General features: G+C 35.6%; 2 protein-coding genes across 2 annotated transcripts; one reads left to right on the top strand and one right to left on the bottom strand.

Annotated features, from left to right (window-relative positions):
• Nucleotides 1-782: 782 nt before the first annotated feature.
• On the bottom strand, nucleotides 783-2,276 carry LOC103344110 (sulfate/thiosulfate import ATP-binding protein, putative (DUF506)). Its single transcript, XM_008247737.3, is given in 2 exon segments — nucleotides 783-1,564; nucleotides 1,566-2,276. Coding segments are annotated over 2 exon segments (924 nt in total). The 5' UTR covers nucleotides 2,217-2,276; the 3' UTR covers nucleotides 783-1,291.
• A 9,997-nt stretch (nucleotides 2,277-12,273) lies between these two features.
• On the top strand, nucleotides 12,274-15,152 carry LOC103342808 (basic helix-loop-helix (bHLH) DNA-binding superfamily protein). Its single transcript, XM_008246462.3, has 8 exons — nucleotides 12,274-13,400; nucleotides 13,582-13,809; nucleotides 13,909-13,974; nucleotides 14,087-14,155; nucleotides 14,272-14,343; nucleotides 14,478-14,690; nucleotides 14,797-14,881; nucleotides 14,976-15,152. Exons 1-8 carry the CDS (start codon nucleotides 12,429-12,431, stop codon nucleotides 15,011-15,013), a joined length of 1,743 nt encoding a protein of 580 aa, XP_008244684.1. The 5' UTR covers nucleotides 12,274-12,428; the 3' UTR covers nucleotides 15,014-15,152.
• The last annotated feature ends 280 nt before the right edge of the window (nucleotides 15,153-15,432 follow it).

The following is a 15,432-nucleotide window of genomic DNA, read 5'->3' as shown; positions in this document are numbered from 1 at the left end:
TATCAATTATTTAGTAAAGCATATTGTTGGATATTGTTTTGTGTATAGACTTACACTATCACATGATCCTGCGAATATTCCAACAACAACAAAAAAAGATCCTGCGAATAATTATTTTATGTTTTAAAAAAATATATTCACATGAATTACACGTAGATTGAAACTTGGAGAATGACATGAAGGTAAGTTGAACTGGTGAGTTATATTTTACATTAAATATTTTGGACAGCCTTTGTTTTCAAAGGCCTCACTATCACATTCGTTGTAGCATATACAAATTAGATTGTTAAACAATTAAGGTTCAACTGCGGGCAACGAAATATTTATGAACATATTTATAACTCTCCATGTCAATAATAAGGACTCAAAGTTACAATTTAAATTTCCCTTAATGCAATGTAAGCATCACCACAAAAGCTCAATTAACAACTTATATTCGAAAATGAAGCAGAAGAAATCTGTGGTTAATGTAGATGGAGTTTGCAACTTAGAGAAATGTCAATGGTCCCACTTTTTATGCCCCACAGAGTAAAAAAACCTTGTATGAAACGAGGATAGCATTATTTTATTATCCCAGTCAATCACAATATGTCACGTAGAAAAATTATCATATATAACATACCGTAATTAATCAAAAATAACAAAACAGTACTATTTCCGTTTCATAGAAGTGTTTCCCCTTCACAAGAAATAGTTTTGCCTTATCTAATCATTTTCCAAAAATGAATTAAAAAACAACAAAAAGGCTTCAGACCAACCAAAAAAACACACAACAAAAAGCCTTATCCAAAATTCCAAATTATTGTCTCTTCTTTCTAATCTTGTTCCTCCACGTTTACAAATATCATACATGGATTTGTTGCACCACCCACACACCAACGCTTATATTACAGGCCAGCTGTCCCAACAATTTCCAAATGTTATCATCACTCGTCACATCACCCGCGAGAAAGCGACTTCATCACACGGTGCCACCTGTCATCCTCATCGCATCAAAAATCCTTTCAGGATAAAACTTCACACCGAAGTAATCACCCACTCTGATCTGCACACGTTACACTGAGTCCTCATCTCAAAACCGTTCGATTTGTAGGCTTACGCCCAACAAAACAAACCAACAGCCCAGATTTGTTGGAACTAGGATGTTTCTATATTCAAGTCACGTGCAGCTAAGGTGTGCGTACCCGATGTGCATTTTCCGCGTTACACCACAAAAAACCAAAAAAATTAAATATTTAACCATCATTATTTTTGGATTAACCGATTAATTTATCTAATTATTACTAATCTTCTAAGTACGGACGTAGAGACGGCCGTTGACGCTGGAGTCGGAAACGGCGTCGTCGAACCCAACCCAACGGCATTTTGCACCAGAGACCGGAGCGAAAACGGTGGATGATATTGAAAACGATTTCTCCGTCAACGGATTAACTGTCCGTTTGTACGGACCAAACCACTTGTTCTGCATGTAACGGTTTTTCCTCCACGGAGGCACCGAGAGCTCTCTGCTTCTCAGCGACCTCTTGACGGCGTCGCTCATGACTCGGACGATTCGCTTCAGGTCCGTCCGAGCTGCCAACGAAGTCTTTCGGCAGCAACTGCAACAGCCGCGAGTACTGGCTCGTCGGCCTAGCGATTTCGAGCTGGGCGGCGAAGTCGAGGTCCACGAAGTACCGGCTCTGCCACATGGAGGAGCTCGATTGGGCGCAAACCACGTCGATGAACTCGTAGCTCCCGGCCGTGATGTTGCCGGAAGAGCTCCAATTGGTCTTGCAGATCGCCGCATTGTGCCCCCGGGCTCTCAAAAACGACATCACGCTCCGTCGCAGAGCTGACTTGTTGCCGGATCTCAGGCACGAGAACGCCTCCACCGCCTCGGAAACGTGAGAGCGGAGCAGCTTCGCAAACGAGTCCTCATTTCCGCTAACAGCCGCGGATCTGAGAACAGAGTCCATCGCTTTCGCGTCGGAGACCGAGTCGACTCGGTCCGAGTCAGTCTCGTTGTCCGGTAACCAAGTCTCGGACGAGTCGTCCTGGAGGAAATCGTGGACGAGCTCGGAGAGGCAGGGCGAGTCGCCGGCGCCGGAATGCTCGCTTCCGCTGCTGACGTCGTAGATGCTGAGGTCGGAGCTGTAGCCGCCGACGAGGCGTGCCCTGACCTTGTCGTCGAGAGGGTAAGTGACTCTCTTTGTTCTGGTTCTTACAAAAGCCGCCATTGATGAAGCAGCTTTTGGTGATGAGCTTTTACTAATGTGGAGAAACTTGGAGGTAAAATAGAATATATGACAGGCTTTATATATAGGGGGAAGGTTTTGGAGGAATTTAAATGGGAATATTCGGTTTTTTATTTGAAAAGTGGGTTTTGGGGAAAATAAACTGTTTATTGGAAGAGGATATCCGAGTCGGACTGTATACGTGGCAGCATATCCAGTGGCACCTGCAGTGGTTTATTCCAGTATATGTGTGACGCGGGGGTTCTTGACCGCTTGGAAACTCTCTCGCACTCATTGCCTTATGGTTTTCGTAGGGTAAGGGCTCGTCACCCACGAGACTATCACATGGTTGAATGAGTCTTGGGCTTCACTCTTCTAACATTTGGAAGGTGTGACTAGACCAGATAAGTTCAAATTTTTGGTGTTCATAGAAGATAAGTTTGTATTTAATTGATGTTTGGTGAACTTAATAATCATCATGTCTTATGTTTGTTGAACTTAACAATTATATAACCGGATTCTCAAATTAGACAATTATTATGAATGAATAACAAATTATTTATACGAAAGTACATATAACAATGATCGTGATGGATTGCTAAATCGAATAACTTAATGTCTAACATCTTAAAAACAACGAGCCTCTACCTAATACGGCGACTGAACTTTAACTGGATTGAAGTTAAATATAACCCCTTTATATAAGACTTATATAACACAATATATTGAACTATCGTTCAATTTTATAAGTTTACTCCGAGTATTTGAAGTTCACCAAACGTGAATTTGGACATTAGTACAACTTAATACGTGGAGCCCCATATTGGATTCAATCAATGCGATATTTCCAAACCAGGCCTTGAACTTAGAGTACATGAGAGATAGGGTGGGGGAGGGGGAGGGGCCCTTTGTTGGGGCTTAGCTGCCTCTTTGTGGGTGGAAAGGATGAGAGTGCAGCAGTTAGTGAGATATATACGAGTGGAGTTTTATACTTTAGTTAGTTTGATTTGGATTATGGTGATATACATTAACCTACTAATTAACTAATGTGATATGATTCCAATAGAATTAGGTATATAATAGAGCAGCTTTTGGGTTTTGAAGAAGTCCCACTCTAAAATGGGACGTTGGAATTATTCGACTGCTTGAACCATTTTTATTCTCTCTGGCTAAGGTCAAGAAATTGAGAACTATGATCATATTCCATATATAATACATTCACTGTCCTTTCAGCTAATTATTAATATACTAATCGGGTGTTAGTTTAATTGGCTCAGATATTTGACATGCTCTCAAGTGATTCTCGATTCAAATCTCATAATACATGCGTGTGTAAGTAAACATTATTGATTTATCTGAGATTTGAGCTTGATGTGGATAAAGCATTTCTTTTGGAGCAAGTATTATGTCGACATTATAAACTTTTTGTGTTCAATCTTGAAACCTTAAATTATGGCTCTTGGTGAGCGGAAAGGGTGAGATTTAATTTAAGCAGTACATGGGTTTAATATTTCAATTGGATTATTATCTTCTACGAGTCTCTTTTTGTTGGAACTTTCCACGAACTCCAAGTAGGCAGTTTAACTTGACTGGTTCACGAAAAAGCATTTTTCATAATGTGGTATAAAAATGGAGCCTACCAATGTAATGAGATCTATCTTTATTTAAAAGATGATACACAATGTGATATAAAAATGTGATAAGCTTATCAATTTTTATATTGTAATAAAAGATGAAGATGATTGTAAGTTTGATGGGTCCACGATGAAATAATGATTCCAAAATGTACTGTGGTACATAGTCGGTACCTATAGTCTATAGATTTCATCATAACGATGGGCCCCCATACATTTTGATTTTTTCACAATATGTCAACATGATTTCGACATTATACCTATAGGAAAACACTTCATTTCTTATCATGTAAGTAGGAATTCATATATTCTTGCCAATAACAGCTTAATATGTGTGTATAAATTTTTGTATATGTATTTTTTTATGAATTATTTTTGCATATGTGTCAAACTATAATTCGTAAGAATGACTTACAAGGAAAGAGGCAATCAACATCAATATATATGCCTATATGATCCCCCATAGTGAACAAACCCACTCTCGCTTCTACACGTGCATGCTTCTAACGATGTCGTCTCGTCTCAGTATATAGTCGGTAGAAACCAAACGCATGTCGTTTTCATTTGCACCATGGGATATAATGTAGATGATAATGTTAGGTCATGAGAAACACATGATAAGTACTTAAAACTCTGGTTTTACTTTAGTTTAGTTAAGCTAACTTGAACACACCAACTAACTATTAAATTAGTGAGACTTCTATTTACAATATTAAAAAATATCTCAAGTTCGAAAATCTCATGACTCGTGAATTAGAAAACCTAGCTTCAATACAAATATGGATATTTAAGAGTGCATGGGTTTTGAGTTACAAAGGTTCACCTCCACTTAACGTACAGCGCATATTGACAAAGATTGAGGTCCAACTTGGTGTACGAGCTTTTAGTGTAAGTGTAGTCAAATCAAAGCAACACTCACTGGATCAAGTTTTCAACACGGAGACTTTGTTGCTTAAATTAAAAAAAAATTAATGTCACTGGAGGCCTATTTTGTTTTTATTTTTATTTTTATTTTTAATAATAAATAGTATAATATATTGTCGTTTAATAATTGTGTTCTATACATATATACATATTTTTCAACAATATTTTCATTTTCTATACACAAGGAAAACGTACAATACATGTACGTGCAGATTTTTCATGTTTAATACATGTGTTTTACAAAATTGTTAATAATACACACAAAATTAATGTCTTATACACACAATTTTACATATTATTAAATAAAAATAATATATATTGAAATATTATATAGTAGCCAAACTTTATGATCATTCATATGCTTGGTAGTAAGGTAAGTTAGCTTAAGGAAAAAGAAGAAATTGATTCATACCCACTCTTGCAGGAGTTTTTTTAAAATTTTCTTTGATAAATAGTATAGCCGCCCGGCTATACTGTTGAATATAATATATTTCAAGAGTATAGCAGCGCGGCTGTACTGTATTTTTTCGGACCTTTTGTTTTTACGAATCAGTACTCTCGAAAACATATGTTGCTAATTTTCTTTTAATAAATAGTATAGCCGCGCGGCTATACTCTTTAAACATAATACATTTCAAGGGTATAGCCGGTCGGCTATACTGGGTTTTTAAAAATTTCTTTAAAAAGTATAGCCGCACGGCTATACGATTAAAATCACTGGGTACTCGGAAGTTGGGCCATGCTAGGTACTTGAAAGTTGGCCCACACAAGGTAGTTGGAAGTTGGGCCAAGTAGGAGGGAATTGCTTTTTGGGATTTTCAGCCTTGAAGATGAACTTCCTTTTATATATTGGGTACATATATGATTTTATCCTTGACAATGTACACGACGTTTGTTTTGGGCTTTGCTTTTTATCGGGTGTAGATTTTCTTTGGCCCAAGATTGTTTTGTGAAAAATAATAATAATAATAATTATATATCTACCGATAAAAATAAAAAAATAAAAAAAAATTGTTGGACCAAATCAACTGTGCAGTTGTAGTGTCCTCCCAATGGACAAGTTCTTGACTTGGGTTGATTATCAAATTTTAAAAAGAACTCTGATAAGTGGATTAATTTGGTCTTGATTTCGGCTTGACGTCGAACAAAGCCAGCCCATGCTTACCTTACAATATCACAAAGTCACCAATATCAAATATAAAAAAAGAATTGCATTCAACATATAATTTACATATATATATATATATATATGTGTAAATTCTTCTGTACGGACATTTAGATGTTATTATTATGCGGACTCCATGTATTTTATATTATTTTTCTCTACCTTCACGCATGTTTACAATAAAATTCACAAAATAATAACATGCGGATATCCGAATAAAATAATAATTATATATATATATAAATTCTTCCAAACGGACATCCAAATATTATTACTGTTCAGACGTCATATATTTTTTATTTTATATATATAAAGTAGAATTAGCATAGCATAATAGTGAGCTAGATGATGCCAAGCCAGGCTCGAGAGTAGGCAGGCTGTAGGGACATGAATTCTTTCACCCATATTTTTGTAGTGGTTTGGATGTTTTACGCCGCTAGTTTCACCACTTGTGGTTTTGGACAATTTATCAAAGTGCTGTGTGTGTGTGTGTATATAATATGAACATTTAATTTAATTTAATTTACATTGTCTACTCTGAGCATAATAATTCACATGTTAATTCTTATTTTATTATAATAATTAAAAAACATAAGCAACAAAGCACTCCACCCAGCATCATCTGTAAACCATTAATTAAGCTAATCTCCCTCTCTCTCTCTCTCTCTCTCGTGTGTTTGGCTTAAACTGAGGTCATCATCTGCTCTTTAATTTTGTTTAACATATAGTTATTAATAATTTCTTTTACTTACTTTGGGGTTTGATTTTTATATGTAGCTTACTTTCTATGTGTAGTGCTAAGTACAAGACAAGGGACAGACCAAAAGCAAGACAAAGCCAATTCATTACGTAAATGATTTTGTTTGCTTACACAGTATAATTTGGAAAGAATTATGAACTTTAGAAAACAATACTTACATTTTATTATCTTCTCTTTTCTTTTGTCATTACCCTATGTATGATAGTTTTACAAGTAATGATGTGTCAATTCTCCTTTTCTAATAACCCTCCTCACATAATTAGTGATTCTCCTTTAAATGAAAAGATGGTCTAAGACGCTAGACGAGAAAAAGTGAGAATTGAAATATTGTTGCAAAATTAAACACTGACATCAGTAAGACCCGGTATAAGAGAAAAGACGAAAATTGAATTCGTTAGGTAAAACATGATATAAGAGACAAGACGAGAATTAAATTCTTGTTATAAAATTAAACACCGACATCAGGTAAATCTTACACGATTATTGCATTTGTTGAAATAGGAAGTGATGACTAGAGAATTACATTATAAAAAGTTGTGTGTTTGTCTTTGCAAACACACACTAATTCAATCAACAATCAAAGACAAGGCACTGCCCAATCAGTACAAAATGATTCCTTGTGTTCATTCGTGCTGCATAAGTGTGATTAGATTATGGACACAATATGTACAAAAATTAATGACACAAGCTTTCTATTCAATTAGGGTTTGCCTGCAGTACGTGCCTGATGTGTTTAGAAACGAAACGTACTTAATTAATTTGGCATGACACAGAACTCGTATATTTAATTAGTTTCTGAATTAATTAAATATGTATAAGCTAGATATATACAAATAGAAATTATATATGGCCCCGTTGGCTAAAACAACAATAATACATATAATTTAGTTTTTGTTTGCTATCAAATAAATTATTAAGAACGTCTCTAAATGGGTTTTTGTTTACTTAATTAGTACTATTAGTTAAAATTTTGCAAAGGAAAAATATATTTATTGACAACCCTTCCAACAACCATGATTAGCGAAACTCATTGATATGAACTTCTAAAAACAGTCATATAACAATATTTAATTTGTTTGGTATAAAAAAGAAATGATTACCACCCAAGAAATGTCTTTTTCAGAAAGAAGAAAACGTTAAAATGGTAATTTTTTTTTTTTAAAAAAGGGATGAATGAATCAGAATGATTTGGAATCTAAGAACATATATCATATAAATTTATAAGTACTCACTACTTCATACCTCTCCAATTTCAGCAAAAAAAATGTTTTGGCCCGTTTGTATCTTACTTTGATTCAATTTTATAAACTCAAAAGTAAATTTTAAATCCAAAGTTCAAAAAACCTGATTTTACAGTTTTTTTTTTCTCTCTCTCTCTCGCGTTAATTTCAATTTGGGAATTAATTTTCTGATTTTAATTTCAATCTTAAAAATAGTTTGAAGTTCAATACCAAACAAGTTTTTATATCATAAAATCGGTATTTAAAAACTCATATTTTAAAAAACAAATCATGAGTTTTTAGTTTACTTTTTTGAGTAGGATACCAAATGAGTCCTTAATTAATTTTTCAATGATAAAACTAAAATAACAAACACAACCACAACACAAAAGCCGAGAAATATCTATGTTTACTCTCATGCAAATCATATGATATATTTTTTTTAAGAAAAAAGAGAAATATATGACATCTTGAATGACAAGCCATGCAGAAGGGGAAATCAAAACAGGTGAAGGCTTCCAACAACAAAAAAAGAAAAGAAGAAAAAAACAGGTGAAGGCTTAAAACCGACACGCAAATTGATATAATATTATTTTATAACTTACGTACGTGATTGTTTCCACACATGTTAAAATTATTTATTGGTACAGATTTGACCCAAAATCTTCCCAACATTTAATGCTTAAGAACAATCTTTGTTTGTGGAGAGCTAGGGCGGTGGAGTTGCCCAGTTAACCAAGCCACGAAATTGATAAATATCTACTACTATTATTTTCACGATTTTTTTTTATCAATGTTGCAAGGCCATGTGACAAACCAGTGCAATTGGTGCCAAGATTTTTCCCCATATATATATATAACATGTAAATATATATCAGTCCATCTTTATTGAGGAATTTCTTAAATAATTTTATTTGAGTAACGTCCTTTTGGGTACTTTATGAAGTTTTTTTTTTAAATTCAAATAATCTATTTTTTAGATCTTCATTCATAGATCATCCTTACAAAAAACTAGACAAATCGGAAACCGTTTCGAGATCTAATTGTGTCCTACAAAATCAATTAACACGGTGCTTCAAGAATACTAAAATGTCAATAATTCAATTTAGTAGTCAAATGATATCGGATTCAAGTGATTTTTTTTGCAGATATGATCTTTGAATGAATATCTATAAAATAGACGGTTTGAATTAGTGATATATAATACGAAGTGGGTCTTATAAGGATTTATTTGAGAGATCCATCAACAGAAGCTCTTTATATATCTATATATATACATATTATTTAAATCCCTAAATTTGTTTTCTATATTAACTTTAGTGTCAGAGGTTAATTCAAAACTAACTTGATGTTCTCAGATGTCGGTTGACATATTAATCCATAGATGTATATAAATACATGTAGTTAGATACATCCTAATTATGTTCCATGATAACGGCTACATGTAGATCGATGGGCAGGACATTCATAAATGAGGAGATATGCATGCATGGCCCATGAGGGTTGGCAAAATCTCATGTGATGCATATTTTTCGTGCCCTAAATAAGTTTTTGAGAAGTGACCAGAAAGTAGTCAGAGATGGAGTCTGGTTGAATGGAAGGAAAACTTTAGGACCATAAATATGAAGACCAGACAGGGTTTTTGCTGTATACATAAATGATAGATAGCCAGCAATGGATATCGTGGTCTCCAACTTGAAAGATACACATGCGCGGATGCCTGTTAAAGAAGAAAAAAAACTTGAAAGATACATGAATTTATCCAAAAAATGGATTGGGTTGGTCACAACTATTAAGACATAGTACTTGACCTAAAACACATTTAGCATTTGTTTCATATTGCTTTTTGAAAACTTTTCCAAGATAGTGACTTTACTTATCATGATTTGTTTAGCGGGGAATCTCTCATTCATGTTGCAATTAAGGGATCACAACACATTTGATGAATTACTTTGATGTATAAACACACGACTGTCTCCTGTGAGTTTTACGCGTTATTCTTATATATGTGTGTGTGAACAAAATAGTAGGTCAATATTGCAGAACAATTCGTAAATTTCAATATTTTATGAGTGACAAAACTGCAATTAGACGAGTTGGAATAATGTAATCCAAAACTCCTAATTTGAGCTTGGAATATGAACTTATAATACAGTTAGCTTAATTCGACGTAGGGAAGCAAGACATTTATTTCTACTAGGGTAACATCCCAATTATCTAAACATAAGACAAACCCATTATAAAGGAGAGTGTGCAATGGAGTAGATGGGACTTGACTGCATTTTCATGAGGAAGTTACCAAATTGGGTGGCCAAATGTGTGTAGGGTAACAATAATAATCAATAAAACTGTAGGAAAAGTTTCAAATTCAATGCCTCAAGGCTTCAATGCGTCATGGCTGGGAAACAGCTATACAAAAAATAACTTATAGGAACAAGTGCTTCTGTTTCTCTTGTATTTCTTAGAAAGTGGGTTGCTGCTAAGCAATTCAAAAAGCATACATAACATATAGTCAGGCAGCTGAGAGAGAAAGAGAGAGAGAGAGAGAGAGAGAGATGGCCTGTTATGTGAACCAGACCAAACCCGGGTAAACCGCCCAGTTGCCCCATTTAATTCAATCATTGACCAAGCCCTAAACAAGTCCTTGATGAAGATACACATTTATATATTTTCTTTTTATGTTTTCCACAAGATGAATAATTAAAATTTGGTTTAGCATGAACGTAGACGAAATTAACTTTACTGTTCAATAAAAATAAAACAGAATCTATTTTATTCACTTTGACTTTTAACCCAAACAATCCCTTGTGTTGACTCAAATGATTGCTGAATATAAAATTAGGGTTCCTTAAAAATTACATAAACAAGAGGGAGTTGGGGAATATCTACATTGAAATTAACCCCTTCCCCCGCCAAAGCTTAGGTTAGGTTATTTTAAACTGCGTCAAAATGTCAGGTATAATACTTATGTCATAGATGATGAATTTTCCTACCCCCAATCAAACACACAACCCCCCCCCCCTCTCTCTCTCCAAATAAAAAGACAAAGGAAAAAAAATCAAATTACCCAAATGGCCCAATGAGCATACGTGCCTGGTTATTGGGGATTTTCTCTATAGATTCTTGACAATTCCATGAAGGGTGGTGAATTCATTTATGCTCCATTTGATTAAGCATAAGGATACATAAAAGTCTACTAGAAGTACTGTGAGAGAATTCAAATGCGGAGTTTAACTTAATAATTGTCGGTGTAATTCATGAAGATATTCAATTTAAAAAACATGTCAGATAATTATTCTATTCGACACAATTCTAACACCACCAAGTCAATTTATTTGAGGAGGAAATCATAAAAAGATCTGAGAGCTTTCAACAAAGTATTCAAATACGATGTTTATCTTATTAGGCATAAGTGCAATTTAAGAAGATACCCGACTTATGATATCTGAATGTCGGACAACTATTATGTTTGACCCACAGTTCTAACACCATCACCAAGTCAATTTGGTTGGGGTGGAAATCATGAAAAGGTCCGAGAGCTTTAAACAAAATTAGAATTGGAAAGCTGAAAAGCCTTCACAATCCAAGCCATGATTAGTTGTACCCCAAATTGTCCTCCAAACCCAAAATGGTTCGTATGGTTTGTGTACATGGACTACATGCTCGTGTGTATTCTTTCAACCACCAAAAAAAATTTATCTTCATTTTGTAGCTAAATAAAAACGTGAAAGAAATAAATGTGGATTAGGTCAGTTGATTTTGTCAATGAGTCAACTCACTTGCAATCAAGTTCGAATATCCTTCATGAAAAGAATACGTGCAAACAAAGAGAGTAAAAGAAGTAGAGAAAAACTTTGGTAGCGGTTTCCGTACCTTGTTCTAGGGGCAGTGGATGTGGATTGTTTACTTCGAGAGGGAAATTGGACAATTAGACATTTTAGGTGTTTTAACGTCCAAGGCCCGGCAACCACCTCTCCCCGCCTTTTCCGGAGGTGGCCAAAGTAAAACTACCAATTTACCCCTGCCCTTTAGCCCCAAAAAAAAAAAAACAACTCAAAACCCCAAACTAACCTTTTTCTCTCTTCTCTTTTCTTTTTTTTTTTTGGTGAAAAATTTCTCTCCTCTTTTCCCTATTTAACTTAATCTCCCCCCAACCCACCCCCTTCCCCCTCTCCTCCTTCCCTCTCTTTCTCCTTTCTGCTTCTCTTTCTCTTTCTGTCTCTGCTTTTGCTTAAGCTTTTATGCACCAAACCATCATACTCATTACTCTTCTTCTCTCATCTGCAATCATATATATCAAACCCCACATTTGTATCTTCCACCACCCCAAATTTCACTTCCTCTTGCTTCTCTTTCTCAAACCAACCTGTTGGCTTTGGAAGCCTTTCTTCTCTCTCTTTCTCTGTTTCTCCACATAACCCAACAAGAAAGAAGAAAAAGAAACAATCTTTTTAGCTGCAACATTTAAAGTTTCAGCCTTTTCATACTGATTGACAAATTGCTGATCATATCATGGAGAATGAGTTTTTTCTAAATGCTGGAATCCCACCACTTCACTTTGGGCAAACATCTTCAATGCCGGCATGGCGTTCTTCGTTCTCGACCGCCATGGACGTCCAAGCCACCGCCACGGCAGACCGGAATTGCTCATCCGAGCAGTCACCGGATTGCTTCTACAATCCCAACTGGGACAAGTCAGCCGACCAGAACATCCACTTCGAGTCAGCCCTGAGTTCAATGGTGTCTTCTCCGGCGGCATCAAATTCCAACATCTCCAATGAGAGCTTTGTGATCAGAGAGTTGATAGGGAAGCTTGGAAACATCGGGAGCTCCGGTGAGATCTCGCCGCACTCTCAGTCCTTGTTGGGAATTCAGGCGAATACTTACATGGGTAGAAATGGAAATGGAAATGCAAGCACCAACACTTCATGTTATAGCACTCCTTTGAACTCGCCTCCCAAGCTGAGCTTGCCCATCATGGATCATCATTTGAAGAAAGAAAAGCTGCCCAATATGGGAAAGCCCATGCCTTTGAATTCTAGTGTGGCTGAGTTCTCAGCTGACCCTGGATTTGCAGAAAGAGCTGCTAAATTTTCATGCTTTGGGAGCAGGAGCTTCAATGGCAGAACAACCCAACTTGGAATGAACAACAACAACAGCAGCAACAACAATACTGAGCTGCCTTATAGATCTAATGCCATTATGGGAAATGGTAAGCTTCCTCGGGTTTCGAGCAGCCCTGCTCTTAAGGCACTTGGATCTCAGACAGGTCTGCAAGAAAAGATGAATTCTTTGCTGCAGGATCGACATGAGTTGCCCATTTCTCGAGAGGAATCAACACTTTCTGAACAAAACCCAAATGGGGAGACAGGGTTGGTAGCTTCCAATTCCATGGATTTGAATTCCAGGAAAAGAAAATCAGTTTCCAAGGGAAAAGCTAAGGAGCCTCCACCAATATCATCCCCATCTCCCATTGCTACAAAGGTACATACTTTGCATACATACATACATACATACATACATACATACAAACAATTATAAATTTATCCATTTTCCCATTTTGAAATTTGTGCAGCATTTTTTTTTGTCGAAGCAGCATTTTACTTTGATCATACATTACAGCATTATTTAATTTAATGTTATTCTTTTTTGTTTTTGGGTACAGGGGGCTGAACTTAATGATAATTCTAATGCAAAGAGAAGCAAGCCAAATGAAAATAATGGGAATGATCAAAATGGCTCTGTTAAAGCAGAGGAGGATACAAAGGGAAGCATCAGTAGTGATGAGAAGCAAACCAAGACTGGTCCAAAGCCACCTGAGCCTCCCAAGGACTACATTCATGTAAGAGCAAGAAGGGGTCAAGCCACTGACAGCCATAGTTTAGCTGAAAGGGTAAGAATTATGGGTTGAATTTATATTCAGTTTAATTTAATTCCCTCCAAAATCTTTAGATTGTCAATATGCTGACATGGGTTTATGTAATTTTGATAGGTCCGAAGAGAGAAGATCAGTGAAAGGATGAAGCTTCTTCAAGATCTTGTACCTGGCTGTAATAAGGTCTGCAAAAAAATGCAGAATTTTACTGACAAGCTTCTATCTTTTTAAGGTGCATGAATGTGTGATGTGTCCTTTTTACTAATATGACTTTGATTTTTGGTTTTTTTTTTAGGTCACTGGAAAAGCACTTATGCTTGATGAGATTATAAATTATGTTCAGTCATTACAACGTCAGGTCGAGGTAAAATGACATTTATGGATAAAAAAGAGAAAAAAAAAAGTCAACAAGGTCGGATGCTTGTAAATTTGTATGGCAGATTCCAAGTCATTTCCCTTATCCGCATGTTTCTTGTGCAGTTCCTCTCTATGAAGTTGGCTTCTGTGAACACCAGGCTGGATTTCAACATGGATGCTCTAATGTCAAAAGAAGTAGGTTCATAATTTATTCTCTCAACAAAGTTAATGACTGTATATATATTTATATATATATATATATATTTCTTTTCTTCTATATGTTTTCCAACTTTTCTGAATTGGGATTTTGCTGGTTTTTCTGGTTTTAGATATTTCAACAAAACAACTCTTTGCCACAACATCCAATATTCCCATTAGATTCCTCGGCACAAGCCGTTTATGGCCACCAGCGCCAGCAAAATCCAGCACTACAGAACAACATTTCTAATGGAGCAGTGGACCCCTTAGATACCTCACTATGCCAAAGCCTTGGGATGCAGTTACCTCCACTCAGTGGTTTTAACAGTGAAGGCATTCCTCAGGTAATTTATTTTACAGTTTTACTTCACACAATTTTCCAAGCCAAAAGTACCTTTTTCTGGTAGTTTGATAAGTTATCTAACTCTGTCCCTGGTTAATTTGTTCCAGTTTCCAGCATTTGGTGAAGATGATCTGCAAACCATTGTCCAAATGGGGTATGGTCAAAATCCAAATAGGGAAACAGAATTGGATGAGTGATGTTAAACCCTCTCAAATCCCTACTGTATAAAATTGTGCATCATAAATTCATAAATGGTAATTTCTTTTTCTTCTTTTTTATGCTGCAGGTTCAAATCAAGTATCCCACATGAAAATTGAGCTCTGACCACCATTTTGTCAGTCTTTTCCATAATGGACAGAGGGGATGCTGTTGTATATACAAGATATAAAAATTTGAAGATTGCATGGACTGCTACTGAGCCTTTTATCATTTGCTTGGTACCAAGAAGCCCTTTATCATCTTTAGGTCTATTGATCAAAGAGAGCCATTATTTTTTTCTGCCCTTCAATTTCATCATCTTTTTTTTTTTTTTTTTTTCAATGTAATTTTGTTGTCTAATTTTCATCCACTGTAAAATCCCAGAAGCAAATTTCTGTATTCTGGTGCAAATTAAGTGTTTGCTTACAGCACCATGTAAAATAACAAATGCTAATTAATTAGAAGGAAGAGCTTTGTCATTTCATTTCAATGAGAAATTTTTGTCTATTGTCATTTGTAATTTTCCACAAAGGTCATGTCAATGG

Source organism: Prunus mume, linkage group LG6 (genome assembly GCF_029339155.1).
Source record: "Prunus mume cultivar Tortuosa linkage group LG6, ASM2933915v1, whole genome shotgun sequence".
Classification (NCBI taxonomy): domain Eukaryota; kingdom Viridiplantae; phylum Streptophyta; class Magnoliopsida; order Rosales; family Rosaceae; genus Prunus; species Prunus mume.
The sequence above is the reverse complement of the archived record's forward strand: the minus strand, read 5'-3'. Positions and strand labels throughout refer to the sequence as shown.